This window comes from Amblyomma mixtum, chromosome 2 (genome assembly GCF_055824585.1).
Source record: "Amblyomma mixtum isolate Tamu chromosome 2, ASM5582458v1, whole genome shotgun sequence".
Taxonomy (NCBI): Eukaryota; Metazoa; Arthropoda; class Arachnida; order Ixodida; family Ixodidae; genus Amblyomma; species Amblyomma mixtum.
The window spans coordinates 157,719,985-157,737,627 of record NC_143013.1 but is presented as its reverse complement, the minus strand read 5'-3'; the positions used below and the strand labels follow the sequence as shown (position 1 = coordinate 157,737,627).

General features: G+C 47.4%; 1 protein-coding gene across 1 annotated transcript; it reads left to right on the top strand.

Moving 5' to 3' along the window:
* The first annotated feature begins 370 nt into the window (after positions 1-370).
* Positions 371-17,486, top strand: LOC149361384 (uncharacterized). The gene is made up of 8 exons (XM_089568058.1): positions 371-2,464; positions 2,548-2,589; positions 4,707-4,793; positions 6,496-6,743; positions 10,505-10,664; positions 11,217-11,471; positions 14,595-14,674; positions 17,301-17,486. Exons 1-8 carry the CDS (start codon positions 2,356-2,358, stop codon positions 17,484-17,486), a joined length of 1,167 nt encoding a protein of 388 aa, XP_089424184.1. The 5' UTR covers positions 371-2,355.
* Positions 17,487-17,643: the final 157 nt, after the last annotated feature.

Genomic DNA, 17,643 nt, shown 5'->3' with positions numbered 1-17,643 from the left:
GTACCTGTCAGTTGTCATGGTAGTGTGAAGTTTTCGGCACCCAAACAGGCAAGTGCCAGTAGAGAATGGCACAGAGAGTGTCTGGTAAAAATCCTTGTTTGCCCATTAATCTTTTGTTGTGTTTCCTCTGTGCAGCATGTCAAAACCATTCGCTGTGGTGAAGTTTCCTCTTGAGGACGACTGCCTTGCAGTCATTCCTGTCGGATGGCTCACAGAGACAAAAGAAGAGTGCTACTGGCCTGTGGCCAGGAGCTCGGAGGTGACGCGGCTCGCAAAAGCTGAGGCCGAGCCAGCTCTCGGAGGGGAGTGGATGCGTTGCCCAGTGGTCGTCGTTACCACTTGCCATAAGTAGTCTTATTGTAGATATTGATGGTAGCTTCATCAGCGATTGTAAAGGCCTCTTTGCTAGATTCTGTGAGTCTGCACCTCTGCATGGCTAAATTACGACTAAGAAGTCATGTTGATAGCCACCGCTTAGCCAGCTGTCAAAAAGAGGAGCAGAATGAACTGTTAGCTATTGCACTTGTAAGCTGATGAACTACATCTGAAACTCATTAGTGCCTTGTTTTTGAAGACCTGTAGTTCCCAGAATTAGTGCTGCACTCAGTATGCTTAATAATATTTAGTACAGAAAGGTTTAGTATGGTAATTTTTTTTTTGCATTATGAAACATTTTTTGGCACACAAAAAGCACAGACAAGGAAAGAGCACACAATACAAATGCCAGACATCAATTGATGCTTTGCGTTGTGTGCTCTTTCCTCATCCATTTTTGTTGTGCACTGAGACAGTGTTTCATAATGCAAATTCAGAACCAACTCATCCAGCTGTTTACATTTAGTTCAGTTTGAATTGTTAGCCTGTCGCAGTAGCTGAGTGGTCCATGCTGCTGAGCCGAGGGCCCAGGTTACATCCTGTCTGTGGTGAAATGGAGCAGTGCAGAATGCGCTTGTGCTCTGTAATATCAGTGCATGTTAAACAACCCCATGTGGTCTAAATTAATCTGGAGTCTTCCGCTACGTCATTCTTCATAGCTTAAAGCTGTTAAATCCTAGAAACCAGAATCACACTTTTAATTGTAAATAAAACAATGCCTCTGCCACATGAGTGTTTCACAGGCTTTCAAACTGATAGTCTGTTGGCCTGAGTGTTGCTATACAGGCAGCTGAACGGGCATCAAGTCAGCAAAGCAGCCCTCGGACATATTTTGTAGCGACAATTCTGTTAAGTATGGACACGTGTTTAATTATGAGGAATTATGTGAGTTAGTTTTTGGAACCCATAGTTTGTACGAGATTTTGGTGCATGGTATTGAGGGTGCCTAAGACTGTATGCTGTTTGGGCAATTAAATATGTGCTCTCGAAAGTCTGCCAGTTTCCTTTCATAAGGTTTCTGATATAAACAGCAAGCTTCTTGTGGTAAGCGGCCGTGATGGTTAGCAGTCTATGGTTGAGGAAGGAAGGACCCGTGCTCTCACTGTAATGTAAGTTATCAATCGCTCGTACAGCTCTTTTTTGTAAAGTAAGTACTTTCACAAAATTGGTTGAGGTAGTCGTTCCCCAGATCAACAAACAATATTGTACATGCGAAAAGAGTAGAGAGAAATAAATTTGTAGTTTGAATTTTCGAGGCAGTATTGTGCGAAATTTATTTAGGATACCAACAGAGCGAGCCATTTTAGTGCAAACGTAGTTTACACGATCTGTCCAGAGTAAATGTTCTTCAAAAATGACTCCAAGGAACATTGTAGAGCTGACACGAGTTATAGGAGCTTGCTCGAAGTGAATTTGGAAGTTGTTCGGAACTTCCTTATTTTTGGCTCTAAACAGTATGTACTTTGTTTTCCTGACATTAAGTTCTAACCTATTTGATTTTAACCAAACAGACAATTGGGATAACCAACTATTGGAGGCTGCTTGCAAAATATTACTATCTTGTCCTGAAAAAAATACGTTAGTATTGTCTGCATAGATTATAATGTTGTCTGCTGGATGAAGGTTGACGATATCATTAATATATAATAAGAACAACGTTGGTCCTAGAACGGAGCCCTGTGGCGCACCAGACACAATCTGACCGATCCCAGATGAAATACCGTTAATGATAGTTGTTTGAGATCGGTTGTCAAGGTAGCTAGCAAATAAGGTTAAAGGAACACCGCGTATTCCATAACAATGCATTTTTTCAAGCAATATCTTATGGTTAACCGAGTCAAACGCTTTCCTCATATCAAGGAATATGCCAACTGTTAGCAGTTTATTTTCTATGTTTTCAATTAGCTTTTCTTTGATTTCCAGTAAGGCGGCCTCAGTTGTTTTGTTTTTTTGAAATCCGTACTGTTGCTTGGAGATGACATGGTTTTTGTCGAGATATTGAGAATGTTTGCAGGATCCTACAAGAGCGCCGAAAAAAAGGTGCGGCGCTACGAGTTCACTTCAGCCCTAGAAAGCTCGGCAGTTTCTGGTAATTGAAATTCTCATATTTCTTTATTGATGAGAAATTATTTTGCATACTCAACAAGACGTTCATGTGCAATTCTTTTTTAGGAAATGAGGGCCACAACGATGTTGTACAGCTGCCGTCACCACGTAAGACATGAATTCTCATTTGTTAAGCCGCCGCGGTGGCTCAGTGGTTACGGCGCTCGGCTGCTGACCCGAAAGACGCGGGTTTTCAATCCCGGCCAAGGCGGTCGAATTTTGATGGAGGCGAAATTCTAGAGGCCCGTGTGCTGTGCGATGTCAGTGCACGTTGAAGAACCCCAGGTGGTCGAAATTTCCGGAGCCCTTCACTACGGCGTCCCTCATAGCCTGAGTCGCCTTTGGATGTTAACCGCCTTAAAACTAAAACACCATTTCTCATTTCTATTTAATGTAAGGTCGACATTGTGTTAGTTTTGATTGGGGATTTATGGTAGTATGCTTGCAAAATCTGGGAAAAAAACTCCACCGTAGCTAATTGCACTTGCAGAGAAATGGAACGTGCTCACGTGCTCAGACTTGGCATCAGCTTTTTACATTTGCCATGCTCTCAGATCAGCAGTGATTCTGCCAGTAACCATTTCGTGGCAAACTCTCTTACCCACGTTAACAGTACTGCGAACAGGTTTCTATTCACATGACATATATTCTGCTCTCTGTGTTTGGTTTCGCCATGACAGTTTCTTTTGTGTCCTTAAATGTACCGTATTTTCCAGTGTATAAGACACACCCGCCATATATGCAGGCTGTAATTGAAAAAGTTGCTATATAAGACGCACCCCAGTTTTCCCAGTTGGGCTAGTGAGGATCAATTAAACACGCTTGCGCGACCATCACGAAATTCACCGTACTTGTGAGAAATTCTTAAGCAACGCTAAGTGGTCGAAAAAGGCAACACTCACGCCATTCCTGCCCACGTTTTGGAAAAAAAGAAAGAAAAACAAAAAAAACTCTCCCACATGTCCATAAGAACATTTTATTTCTACTTAAAACCTTGGAAGTCTTCACCTTCGGATGCGCTATCAAAAAGTTCACCCATTTCTGGTGGCAACGCGACTAAAATATTCTCTTCGCACTACGTACATGGAGCAAACAAAGTGGCAAAGGGTGGCTGAAAAAAGAACGCCGGCTTGTCCTGGCTTGTCTTGACAATGGCGAGAAGCGTGATTGTCGTCATCTTTTGGCATTTCACATTACTTTTGCTTGGGGCCTCCGAAACGGTGGTGTGTTTGTGATCCCGGAAGTCGTCATCCCCGTCGTTTCATGATAAAGTTCACCTAAAAAAAGTTGCGCACGGTGGTCCCCGTATTGAAGTATTAACCGTGTTACAACCGCCTCATTGCTAGTGATATTTTTTAGGTAAAAAAGGCTTGAACATGAACCTGAGTAATTTCTGAACTCTCTAAAAAAAAACGAAAAATTCGCATATAAGACGCACCCTTGTATAGGACGCACCAGCAAGATTTTTGAAAAAAGCCGCGTCTTATACACCGGAAAATACGGTACCAATGCACCATGCTGGTGCATGAGAAATGTCATTATTAAAGTACTATAGACACATATTTAAAAAATTGAAAACTGATTTTTCAGGAAAGAAAGTGGTGCAGTAATTCTCTCGCATTTCGGTGGACATTCATAAGAGAAGGGATAAAGGAGGGAGTGTGAGAAGAAAGGAAGAAGGAGGTGCCGTAGCGCCCTGGGATAATTTCAGCCGACTGGGGATCTTTAACGTGCACTGACATCGCACAGCACACGGGCACCTCTTGCGTTTCGCCTCCATCGAAACGCGCCGCCGCAGTCGGATCACAACGTTCTTTTATGTGTCATAGGTATCTGCATGATGTGACATTGTTTGTCACGTCAACTACTTGTCATGGAGGTGTCGGTTTTGATGGGTTTTGAATTATGAAGTCTTTGTACAGCCTGTGATTGAAACCAAATTAAAATATCTTTTCGGCCAAAGGAAGTGTTACTATTGCCTGGGGGGCATCTCTATATAACCAGGAATTTGTTTCTGAACTTCGTAATTTTGTGTCTATTGTGTTTTAAAAAGATCACCTGTATGAAAAACAGCCTGGCCATGCAACTGTTCTGTCCCTTCTCCAAAAATATCCTGAAGTAGCATTTCTGCATTCAATTAGGATAGAAATGTGACATTGTGGTTGTACACAGTAGTGTGTTCTGTACTTCCTGGATTGCCATCAATGACGCATGTTCATCTCCAGCCCCACTGAATCACGCTGGGGAGAGCGTGAACGAAAACAGTGCGCCACCCAGCAAGCTGGAGGGGTCGACAGCTGGGACTGTTGATGGTGAGATTTTCACTTTGTTTACTTTTGTGCAAAAAGAGAAATGCAAGCCAAACATGGGGACACAGTGAGAGGACAGAACAAATGCTGCTTGTCCCGTCTTTTCACTGTGTTCCTTTCTTTTAATTACACTCCTATTTTGTCTAGTATCAAGTGACACAACAAAATATAGAAGCTAGATCTGCTTTGCCTTAAAGAAAAACAGAGCAAATTTTAAATTTCTCATTGTACCTGCTGCTGCCGAGCAGCAGTCAACAGGCCCAGAAAGACCTAGAGAATATACTTATTCAGGAAGATATTTGCACGGAGTTCTCCTCAGTGGCTCTTGAAACGGTGCTAGGAGCACATTTCTAGTTTCAAACTATGTGCTTTGAAAGGGGTCACTCTGAAAATCATCACATGTATTTCTCAAAAACCATTGTATTGAACTGAAGTGGTACTGGAATTTACAACCTAGTACTTCCATTGCTTTCTCCTCTTGTGATTCATAGTGGAGTGGTTGTTGTGTGCCCTTCCCAAGAGCTGTATGTTGTGCTTTTGTTGGGTTCTTTTGGATCCTGGCATTTCTGTTGCCTCTCTCGGCCTACATCACCACCAGGAAGCCACTCCTACGAATTGCACTCTACACAGTAGTCCCATGTTCTGTGCATTTGTTTCCTTACCAGCATAATTTGGTCGCTTGGTCGCGGTTGGTCAGCAAGGCCCATATTGTAATTTTTCATTGTCTTTCAAAGTATTTTAAAAGTTTACTGGTTGGAAGTCAATGCAGTGCCTTGGATGCAGCGAAATGTGCTGAAAAAAAATTAATTGCGCTATCACAAAGCTCCCATAAAGGGTGCTGAAGGAGATAAGCAGCCAATAATAGTGGCATGCTCTGAAGGAGGACCTCTTGCTTAGGAAAGAACTGAACAGCCTAACTGCCTTGTGGAGCACATCAGCTGGCTCCTAGTCTTGTCTTGCCTGCAGAAAATGGATGCGTGGTAAGAGATAAATGTGACCTTGTTTTATTTCTCAACGGTTTGGGACCTCCTTTGCCTAGCAAGAAACATTTGGTCCACCTCTTTGTTGCATTTCGCTTGTCAGCTAAGGGCTATAATTCCATAAGGGCTATCTTTGTTGCAGTTTTAATGCATTGATCCCTGCCAGCACTTGCAGTTAGAACAGATGTCTACCTCCAGCATTTTGGCCAATGTGGGTTTTGCCGTGAGCAATACTTTCCAAATGGTGCAATGCTATATTAAGGGCACAGGCCTGCTCTGCTTTCTCGCTTCTATTAGCACATGCTTCTCATGACACTGGAAGAATCCATTTGCGACTAACTGCTGCCATCTCTGCCATGGTGCAATAGCAGTGGAAATGCCCATGAAGCAATGTAAAAATTGGCGAAGCTCATAGACTGAGAAGTCCTTTACACAACAAGGCTGCAGGTTCTGTGCTAGCTATCACACATAGAGCAGCTCCATTTCACCTAGGTGTTTGTCAGTGCATGGTGACATTTATGGCATTTAAATTAGGCTAGCAAGGAATAGAACATGAATTAGAAGTGTCCTGGAGGATAAAAACTGGGGGAAGTTTAGGAGCATAGTACAGAGTGTGTTGCTGCCTACTGTTAGCCTCATACTGTTCTTTATTGTACCTCAGTGCGCAAATGATATTATTGCGCCCAGGTTAACCCTGCTCTCACTGAAATTGTTGATTGCTTCAGTTTCAGCTACCCTGCTGAAGCTGATGTGCCTGGTGCTGGAGGTCCGACAGCAGCAGCGCGACTTAATGCAGCGGTTACAAAGGCTGGAGGATCATGTGCTGCTGCGGTCGGACCGGCAGCTGGAGCAGAGGACTCGGCCAGTGTCCCCCTCGCCACCGCCTCCCACCCTTGCACTGCCCGCATTCTCCCCCGAGGAGTTGGACACTGTGGAAGCTGCCGTCCAGGACGACAGCGTGGCTGCTGGACTGGTGATTTAATGTTTCTGATAATTCATGTCTGGAAAAAATGAATGCCTACTAACGAATTGCATGCATAATGTAATTCCGAGGTTTGTGAAGAAATCTTGAGCTCCAAGAGTATTTGCATGCCGTGCTCTGTGAATAACATGCTCTTCATAGATATAATTCCTACTGTTGTGCTGGAGTGTGCTGTCACAGTGTGTTTTGTTAATGTAAATGTCTTGTTCATGAAAGTTGCTTGCTGATATACACATTGGCTGTTTCAGTGAACATTTTCAGGAATTCCTAAGAATAGGGAGTTCAAAATAGAAGAAATATTTGCAGGTACACACGCACAGTTATGCAGTAAATTATGTCCACCACTGCTGAGAGATCGTTCCTCCAAAAAAAAAATTGTTTTCCCATATCGAACTTGCGCTTCTTTAGGAATTTTTGAGAGTGTTCACTGGAACGCCCTGTCGATTCCTTGTGTGGTGAGATTTACTGCTCGAAGCAAAAGTGGTACGCAATGCCCAGCAGGTAGCAGAGCTTGCAAAAACTGCATCACGTGTCGGGACAGCTGTTAGGGGACTCTCTTTATCTGCTCTTTGGCTCCTATCAATTTGTTGGGCTCAGTAGCAGTGCTGAACATGTGGCGCTCGCAATACAGTCGATCCCGGATATATAGAACCCGGATATATCGAATTATTGCCTATATCGAACAGATGTAGAATCCCCTTGGGAATCTCATGCAAAATTATAGCAAATTTGTTTACGTTTATCGAACTCCTGTGCACCCTATATTTGATATATCGAACTCCGTGCCATGCCGAGCCCCCGCAAGTGCGCTTCTCCCAGTATGCGCCACCCTGGAAGTGGGCTTCTTCCACTAGCGCGCGCTCCTGCAAATGGGCTTCTCCTAAGAGTTCACGCGGCGCTGGCCTTGAACAGCTGCGCTTAGTCACGTGATGGGAACTTTGTGGGGGGTGTGAAAGGAAATGGGAATGGCCATAAGGAGCTCCCTAATTTCTGATGCTCACATCGTGGCTGACATCATCGATACCGAGGAAGCGGACCCGAGCAGTGACGAAGATTGTGCGAAGAGGCCCAGCCGCCATGCACTGCGGCTGAACTTGCATCCGCATTCAGCGTCATTCATCGCTGTTGTGGCGCAATGGAGGGCACTGGACTTTCTCATTTGGATACTCTCAACAAGCTTGAGGACAGCTTAATGAACTGCATGGTGCAGAGGAAGAGGCAAGCAAAGCTCACTGACTTTTCTTGCGAAATAAAGCGCGCTAATCGTGGAGTTGTGCTTTCGTTTTTGTGGACTTAAGAGGAATAAATCGGTAAGTTCCCACTTGCTACGATCCCGGGAAATTGTCCGAGATTTGCGCAATTTTAAAATAAGCGTCTAATAGGCATATTTTATATTTCGAATTATTGATATATCGAACTTTTTCGCGATCCCCTTCGAGTTCGATATATCCGGGATGGACTGTATTGCTTACGGCAAGTGCCAGTTGTCACATCATGTTTCAGCCACGCAATGCAAAGAAAATGCCACCTGCGAGACTGCTGTCGCATCAGAGCGTTTAGGCGAGAAGGAGCGCTAAACAGCAAACCAAGCTACTGATGCTGGTTCTGTGCGAAGCATTGCACCTATCACATCTTGTAGTAGCTTGGTATTTGGTGGTGCGGTCACAGGCTTTTTTGGGGCAGTTGCTCTCAGATGGTGTCACTCAATGTCATTCGATGTAGTTTTCCAGAGCTCTGCCGGTGGCCGGTCGTTGCATAACAGACTTGGTTCCAACAAATTTTTTTTCTCAGTCAAATATTTCTGTGATTACATTATTGTTTTACATCGATCAACAGCAAAAAAAAAATCCCCTATGCTTTTGTTGCCTGTGGCTGCCTTTCTTCGTATGTGTCTCATAACGAGCCCCTCATTTTCCTTACATTTGTCATTTATTGTTGTGCTGTTTTAATTTAGTTCAGCAGTGGACTTTGTAGCTAACATTAAGGATGTTGTAAGGTCTGTTTTACAGGAAGCTGAGCTTTCGGTTAATATACTGTTGCATGAACTGCTGTGAACACAGCTGGAAGTTGGTCCTCTCTCAGTGCGTCTTTAATTTCGGCTAGGTTTCCCAAATAATGGGGCAGCTTTAACCCACCTCTTCCCTGTCTTTTGCTCACATTATGCACATTTCATTACTTAATCTGCTGCCAAAAACAAGCAACATCGTTTAATTAAATGTGGTTGCTAAGCACGCAGCTTTACTCAGGTGCTTGGGGATTTAAATAAGCGCCCTTTGTATAGCATTAATTAGACTGCTCAATTTCAGGGTAGTGAGCCCCGCCATGGTGGCTCAGTGGTTAGGGCACTCGACTGCTGAACCCAAAGACTCAGGTTCAAACCCAGCCGTGATGGCCAGTTTTCCATGGAGGCGAAAAGCAAGGCGCCCGTGTGCAGTGTGATGTCAGTGGCGCATGTTAAAGACCCCACGTGGTCGAAACTTCCGGAGCCCTCCACTATGGTGTCCCTCATCATAGCCTGAGTCACTTTGGAACTTTAAGTTCTACAAACCAAATCAATTTTAGCGTAACGGCTGTGCAGAGAAAACACATCCAGCACATAGATATCTGCAAAAAGCGTTATAGTTATAATATAATAATGTCCAAGATGCAAAGCATAATGGGTAGGAGTTGGCCACCTTTGCTTAATCGCTAAAGTTTCCCTGCTCTTAGTAAACTGTGTGGGTTTCTAAGTGGACACAGGCCACCACCCACCGCGGGTTCGAGCTTCGCGCGAGCCAAGGGCCCCGATCAGCCGTCACCACACACACACTGGGACACCGATGCAGTGCACTCAGCCTCCGCTGGGAGGAGAGCGATTCGCCGCAAAGAAATAGGCCTCCAAGTTCACAAAGGAGACGTTTATTCACATCGTCCTCCAGCAGGTACACACGCACTCAATAGTCACCCCGTCCCGGGGGCGCGCGAGGAGCAAGGCTCCGCTGCGCGCACGAAGCGACTCGAGTAATGCGCACCGCTAGCACGCCGCTGCAGGAGAATGTCCCCGCGGCAGTCCTGTGATCTCTCTCTCGTGTCGACCGTTGGGCCGGTTGCGAGAGAGAGTGGGCATTCAACGCAAGGTACGCCTGTCAGAGGTCGCTGGACCCCGCTGGACAGGCTCGAGCCGCTGCAGGTCAGAGGACACGTGCGGGCGAGCTCGAGTAAGCACTGGTCCGAACGGCAAAGGCCGGCACGGACAAACAGTAACGTACGCACCTTACGCTGTCTCGGAGGGATCTCTCTCTCTCTCGGCCCCGCTCGGACGGTCGCGCTGTGCGCGGCCGCCCCAAAGCGGATCCCGAATTCCCGCCAAAAGGCGCCAATGGCAAAGGCCCTTGGGGAGCCGGGGCGGAGCTGTGGCTAAATGACAGTGATTAGTCACCCAGCCGCCTCTCCACCGCCTGAGGCGGGAGCAAGGGAAAGAGGAGAAACAACGCGGGCGGCCGGCACAGCCGCGCAAAAGCGACGGCGGAAAGCCAGATTCCCACATCTGGGAAAAAAAAGAATGTCCATATTGGTGGTGGTGCTTTCTGCTGGTAGCAACTAGTCAAGCTATTGTATCATACAGAAATTATGCATTATGATTGTAGGTACTCGCATGGGCTGTTGACAGGTAGTCACACAATTGTCTTAGCTATTCGATTCTGCTAAACTAAATGAAATTATAATTGATGTTTGTGCCTAATAGCTTGTGCACCTGTGGTGTTTCTTTTCAGCGAAAGCAGCTGGTCCGCCTGGGGGGCAAGGGCCTGAGGGAGGTGGGCTCCAACATAATGACCGCCATCATGGGGGTGGCTGTACAGAGGATGTACAGCCTCCATGGCCGCAAGGGCAAGTGGTCATTTATTGCCCTGAAGTTATGCAAGGTGGCAACAGGTATGTTGTTGCAGTAGCTTTTAACTGAATTTTAAAAGATGAGTGGAAGAACATGCACCAGGTTCTGCTGCGCTTTGTTTTCTTTTCTTCTTTTCAGTTGATACTTTACCAGTTTTCTTTTTCATTACAGGTGAATATTTTGTTACTGTTTTTATGGGGGTAGTCATCTGCAGTCTTCTTCCATGTGCATCTGAAGATATATGAGTCAGCAGATGCCTTTCAAAGAAAGCCCTCCCATCAGTCACATCCATCTCTTGTCATGGATCGTAGTCGTGCCTTGTATCTGCCAGCCATTTGTGCTCCCATATGTTAGTAGTGCAAAGTGGTCGACCGTGATGTCGCAGCAGCTTTATACAGTTGGTTAGAAGAGCTTTCAGGTGGATTTTCTCCTCAAGTTGTATTTGGATACTGTAGTCCTTTCATTTTGGCACGCACTTTGAGTTAACATGTACTTGTGGCCTTTTCTGTTTTCTCTGTTGCTGAAATAATCTTGATTTCTGTTAACGAGCAAACTTTTTCTGCTGGCCTAAAATGAACGCTTATCTTATGCAGATGCCATCTGTGAGAAGACGGGGGCGGATGTGGTGGAAGCGCAGGGGTTTATTAGGAAGTGGTTGCCAGGTTCGGTGGACCGTGGCGGCGGACGCAAAAGGCGTTTTGCCGAAGCGTTTCTGCCAAGTACCGCTGCCGGCCTGGCAACCACTGCGAGCCCCTGTGCTTCAGCCCCCAGCACAGTGCCCTCCCTTCCCCAAGCGGCCCCCACCTCCCAGAAATCCTCCTCCCGCACGGCCCTGGCTCCTTCCCAAGGTCCCGCCTCCTGCGCGGCCCTCGCTGCCTCGCAGCACTCGCGCAACCGCGCGTCCCCAGCCACGGTGCCTAATTATTTAATAAATAGTTTCTCAGTTGGATTCTTTCGTTGCCTCATTTTGTTGTGCATGTGTATAGAAGAGATGATTGCAGCTTTGCAATGCCAAAACCCATGGCTTTCCCAATGCGAACATTAACTGGAATGTGAATATTCGCTGAACTGGAAATGCAATGGCATAAACTTCGGGCAAGCGTTAGCAGAAAGGCTGAACAGTGGCCTAATTGTGGTATGTCAAGCCGGTGTTGGTAGAGCAGCTGAAAGTGGGTACAATAGCGGCATGAATGTCGGTTCAGTGTTGGTAGAGCGGCTGAACAGTGGTCTGATAGTGGCATGAATGTCGGTTCAGTGTTGGTAGAGTGGCTGAAAGTGGGTACAATAGCGGCGTGAATGTCGGTTCAGTGTTGGTAGAGCGGCTGAACAGTGGTCTGAGAGTGGCATGAATGTCGGTTCAGTGTTGGTAGAGCGGCTGAACAGTGGTCTGAGAGTGGCATGAATGTCGGTTCAGTGTTGGTAGAGCGGCTGAACAGTGGTCTGATAGTGGCATGAATGTCGGTTCAGTGTTGGTCCGAACATCAGGCCAAGGTTGGAAAAAGTAACTTTTTGCCCCAATGCCGACGTCGGTACGACTTTCGAGCCGGTTTTGACCAGCATTATGCCAGCGTCGGTCCATTGTTGGTGTGCTGCTTGGGGTAGTTCAGCTACTGCAGGCTTTTGCTAGTGGGAGGTGTCAGAGGTTTGAGCTTTTAGCATTACTCCTCCCGCAGGGATTCGTCTGCAATGCGTCCTAAACATTTAAACCAATTTTGATTTCAAAATTACATGAGACGATGTATACAGTCGTTGGCAGAAAGAAAAAACCTAAAGGCACGACGCTGATGAAAACACACACAGGATTAACGGTCGCTTAATACTCCAAGGCACAGCAACTAAGAAAACAAATAAAATGACGTTATTCAGGAAGAGCATACAGAGTTAGTTAAAGCACTTTTGACAAGGACGGGGTCTTCAGTGTTGACATAAGATACAGGCAAGTTACAATATTAAGTTATGCATAGAAGGGATTGACGAAGGTCACTTGCAAATTGAGCCGTACGCGAGCTTTCTAAAGGTTCTTGTAAACTGCGTGATTATGTCCATGGTGAGCGGACAAAATCGGCTGGGTGAATCTGAGGTGACCGAGGTGACACGTTATGATCATAAAATTTCCGAAAAAGAGAAATTCGTGGCACTTTTCGCGGGTAGCAATTAAGTGAATATTTACAGCTGCTTTCATTTGTGTGACACTGGCAGTGCAGTTATAAATAGGCAATATAAAACAGACTGGTTAATTCTGTACTACTTCTATTGCTTGAGTTATTATTGGGTGACAAGAGTTAGATATTAACAAGGCATATTCTAAATAGGCCAGAATGAAACGAATACAAGCATATGCAAAACGGTTCTACTTTGCCGCGGGGTATCCGGTCAAAACTGTATTATGAATTTGTACTACTTCGGCAGCGTGTTTAGTCGACACGCGCAGGAACTCTGCACTTAATTACATTTCTTAATCTTAGCTTCCATATTGCCGCGTATCATTTTAGTGCCCGTTCGTTCGCGGTCAAGGCCGCAGGAAAGGGGTGTATCATTTTTGTTTGTGACGCGAGAAGCGACCGGACTAATCTCGATTGACCACAGGCATGAAGAGGTGCATCTACGTTTTTCTAGATTACTGCACATGATCTCGACTTGTTATCTCGAAGTTTCTTTGGTGTCTTTAAATTGAGCGATGCCGCGAGCGGCGGGCATTCGTAGTTCGACGACCGCCGAGCAATCCTGTTTCTTACGCCGCCGCCGAGTGATTCAGTTCTTTTGAGGGCTCAAGTCAGCCCAAATAAAGATGTTCGTTTGAAAGTTTTTGTTGCTGTCTTCCTGAACGCTGGACTGCCGTCACTACAACGTGACATCTGGTGGAGGTGCTGTGTATCCTCCCCCCCCCCCCCAGCAAGTCGCGACGCCAGCCCTTCGAGTCATTCACCGGAGGACTTGACTCCAGTCCACCGCGCAAGCCGACGTCTGCTAGGAGACGCACCTGAGTTCGGGATTCTGCCGGACCCTACCCGGAAGCGAAATCCAGTAGCAACGTCCACCATGAGCTTGCCCCAGACGACGCCTCCAATCATTCTTCACCAGCCCCGAGTGCCACCAACCTTCGACGCTTCGCCTGGCGCCGACCCCGAAGAATGGCTGGAACAGTTCGACCGTGTGGCTGTCTTCAAGAACTGGGATGATGCTACGAAACTTAGGTACGCCTTCTTCGCCTTGGAAGGACCAGCAAGAATCTGGTTTGAGAATGAGGAAGCTATCCTCACGAACTGGGAAACCTTCAAGGAGCAGCTTCTGAAGATCTTCACGAACGTCGTGCGAAAGGAGACAGCCCAGCAGCTGCTACAGTCTCGCATACAACATCCAAACGAGACCGTTGCAATGTACACTGAGGAAATGAAGCGTCTCTTCCGGCGAGCCGAAGCAGACATCGGTGCGGGCGGAGTGAGTGAGAGAACAAACGTGTGTTAATGATAACCTAGTTGAAATCAAGAGGAAGAAGTGGGCTTGGGCAGGACATGTAATGCGAAGGCAAGATAACCGCTGGTCCTTAAGGGTAAGGGAGTGGATTTCAAGAGAAGGCAAACGCAGCAGGGGGCGGTAGAAAATTAGGTGGGCGGATGAGATTAAGAAATTTGCGGGAATATGGCGGACGCGGCTGGCTAAGGACAGTGTTAATTCGAGAGACATGGGAGAGGCCTTTGCCCTGCAGCGGGCGTAGTCAGGGTGATGATGATGATTATGCGAGGAGTTGAGCAACTCTTTGCCGGCCTCGTAAGGAACCCACCAAAACCCGTCGCGGAATTCGTTGAAGAGGCAGCCACCATGGAAAAAACTCTTGATGCCCGAGCCCGCCAGTACGACCGCCAGCAGCGCGTTTTCTCAGCAAGCTGCCTGGACACCGCTAAGAACGATAACCTGCGGGAGGTTATACGTTGTGCCTGAAACCTCATTCCGCTTGCCTGTCTGGGAACCAGAGCTGTGCGCCCGCCGTCGGGCAAAGCAGGCCAAGACTCGCCGCCATGGCACGGCTTGCAACGAGTCATCCTTGCTCGCCGTCAGTTCACTCACCGTCGCATCGACCTTTCTTCGCTCAGGTCTGCTTAACAGAGACAGCAGACTCAGACGCTCCAAGGGAAAACAGTGGTGGCAGCGGTGGGATGTTGCGTCGCAACAGTGGTGGCAGCGGTGGGATGCCCAAGTCCCAATAGTCGATGGCAGCTGCGGGATCGACCGGCGTCAGCTACCTCGGCGCGGTGAGTGTCTGATGTTGTCCCCTCAGTTCTCGAGACTGCTCTAGCACACGTGATTGCAGTCTAGAGTAGGGCTATGTGTAGCACTGTAGAGAGCTTTGTTGTTTCAAACCAAGTAGGAGTGCTTTGAAATGAAAGCTAGTGCAGACGGAGTTAACAAGACTTTGTTGTAAAGAATTGCTTGCGCGTTTCACACTAGTAGTGCGATAGTAGTGAAGGGCAAGAGAATTATAAGCAAAGGGCGGACAGCAAAAGTCTATTGCATGCGATGGAGAACCTTAAAGTGAAAGAACTCATCGAAATTTGCCAAGACATGGCGTTGATTTGGGCCCCGCGAAACGAAAACATGCGATACTTGAGATCATGCGGGCACAGGAAGTAACGGTTGAGGAAGCCAACGAGGCTTGGGATGAGATCAAAGAACGCCGTGAGTGCGAAGACGCGGCAAAACGTAAGCAGCTTGAGATAAAACGGCGTGCTCGCGTTAGGAAACTTATGGATCTAGAGCTTGAAGCGCATCAGATAAGCTTCAAGAGAGATGAAGCATTATCCGTTCTGCATGAGAGCAATGGTCGGCAGCCTAGAGACAGGCCGCGGCCCTTCGTGATATCCGAGGATCTGGCGAAGTATTTGTTGGAGTTTGAGCGCGTCTGCGAGAGAAAGCGCGTTCAGCGGTATAGTTGGGCACAGGAGTTGGTAGCCCTCCTTTCCAGCGAAGCGTATGACGTTCTCAAGTGGCTGGTGGACGGCGACTTGGCAGACTGCGATTGTCTGAAAAGCTTTTTACTGATGAGATATGACCTGTCACCGGCGGACCTTTGCCAAAGCTACCAGCGAGAGCAAAAAAGTACGGAATCGTTTTACGATTTTTCCCACCAGCTAAAAGCCGACATTCTAGAATGGCTGGAAAATGCGGAAGGTTCGGACGATCGTGACACACAGGTGGAGTGCTTAGCTGTGGAGCAGCCCTGCCAGTGCGGCAGAGAGGAAGGTAGTCCGTACGTGCAAGATGTAACTGCTGCTGTAGCAGTGGAAGATGCTCTGCATTCGCGAACTGAGGAAACCTCTGTATCTTCGGATAAGGTAGCCACTGCATCGGACGATGCAGTTACAGACGTCTCGCCCATTGAGATTGGAGCGGAGTTGAAGGAAACTGGATCTCCTAGCGTGTCAAAAGCAGGAGTTGCAGGGAATGGCAGAGAGGATGTTCGGCTGGACATTATTGAAAAGGCCAGTGCCAGTTCTAGCGAAGTCAGAGGATGACACACCGTGTTTTTAACGGCAGCACAAGAAAGAGTGGTGCCATTAAAAAGAGGGAAAGGGCGCGCGCGCAGAAACGCGTTGCCACCATCGGAAGCGCCAGCGTTTCCGGCAAAATGACTGCATCAAAGTCCGTTACTTTGTTAACCCCGAAACTAGGGTTAGAATCGGAGCTAAAGATATGTACTAGGGCACAGGCTGTCACGCAGACTGTCATTTTCCGCTGTAGTTACGGGAGAAACCGCGGTCCCGCAGAAAACGGCACACGTGCGGAGAGAAAACGCGCCTACGGCTCAAAAAGTGCTAGCTTTCACGGAGCCGCTGTGACAAAGGCAAGAAGAAACAGCCTAAATGCTCCACCAAGCATAGATATCGCGATTGAAAGCCGCAAGTCAAGACAACGCTATTCAGTAGGCGGAAAATCAAAAGGCCGGGTAGATACGGACCTCGCATCGAGCGAAAACGCGGGTGCACGTGAAATTCAAGATTATTGAAAGGTCTGACTTGCCGCCACGAACAAAGAGAAAGAAAGAACGGTCCCACCGGAAGCGTTGCGCACTCGCAATTGAACGCCGCGACTGGCGTGAGAAGCGTAAGGAAAGGAACAAGTTGTCATTGAGGGAAAATAACTCGTTCTTTTCTTCCCGTAGAAACTGGAACGACAAGTACGGAGAGAGAGGAAAACGCAGCTACAGCGAGAGGCAGAGACATTAGCTTCCACGGTAGCGAGTATTGGTTAGCGTCCGTTAGAAACGAGTTAAACGCTGACGTAGACGCACTAAGCCGTGCGTTCTGAGCAAGGCTGCCTTCGACCACCTCGTGATTTACATCTGGTAACTTTCTGAACAGCTGTCATGTTCGCTCTTAGATCGGGACAAAATTGATATCCTCGTTTGTGGCCCCAGCTGAGCGTTTTCTGAACCAAGTCATCACAAGAGACCAAATTTATTTTGCATTCATTCAGTCCGTTTGTCACATGCGTTTGACACTTGAGTTAATTACTTTAGAGTTCTGGTATCCCACATGTGTCGTTTGTTGAAGAGAAAGCAAAAAGGGGACAGAAATATAGCTACTAGAGTTTTCCGTGGCTTTGAAGTCTGGCATTTTGACAGGCGGCCGAGGGATCTTGCTCGTGTTAGGTTTGTCTGTTGTCGGTTGGTTCTTGCCAAGGTGCAGAGTCATGATCGACCGATGCTAGGAGGCAAGCTCTTCAGAAGGAGCGAGCGAAGCTGGTCCAGACATCTGGGCGACAAGGCGGAGGAACAGCGATCCTGTCCTGTGAGCGGGGCGTGTTCACGGAAAGGAGCAAGGAGCCACCTGCGGCTGAGCAGCGGACGGGAACTGGGAGGAGCCTGATGTTCGCGCGCCCCGCATCCGAGCCACGCGGAAGCAGCTCGTCTTCGTGGCGCATTGTCTGGCGGCGGGGGTGCTGTTGTGCCTGAAACCTCATTCCGCTGGCCTGTCTGGGAACCAGAGCTGTGCGCCCGCCGTCGGGCAAAGCAGGCCAAGACTC

Excerpts from the sequence above, each read along its gene's own strand:
- LOC149361384 (XM_089568058.1), top strand. The coding sequence starts at position 2,356 with ATGGTTTTTGTCGAGATATTGAGAATGTTTGCAGGATCCTACAAGAGC. Across the intron at positions 2,590-4,706 it reads TGTACAGCTGCCGTCACCAC|CCCCACTGAATCACGCTGGG; the intron begins GTAAGACATGAA and ends GTTCATCTCCAG. Across the intron at positions 11,472-14,594 it reads GGCCCTGGCTCCTTCCCAAG|AGCTGTGCGCCCGCCGTCGG; the intron begins GTCCCGCCTCCT and ends TCTGGGAACCAG.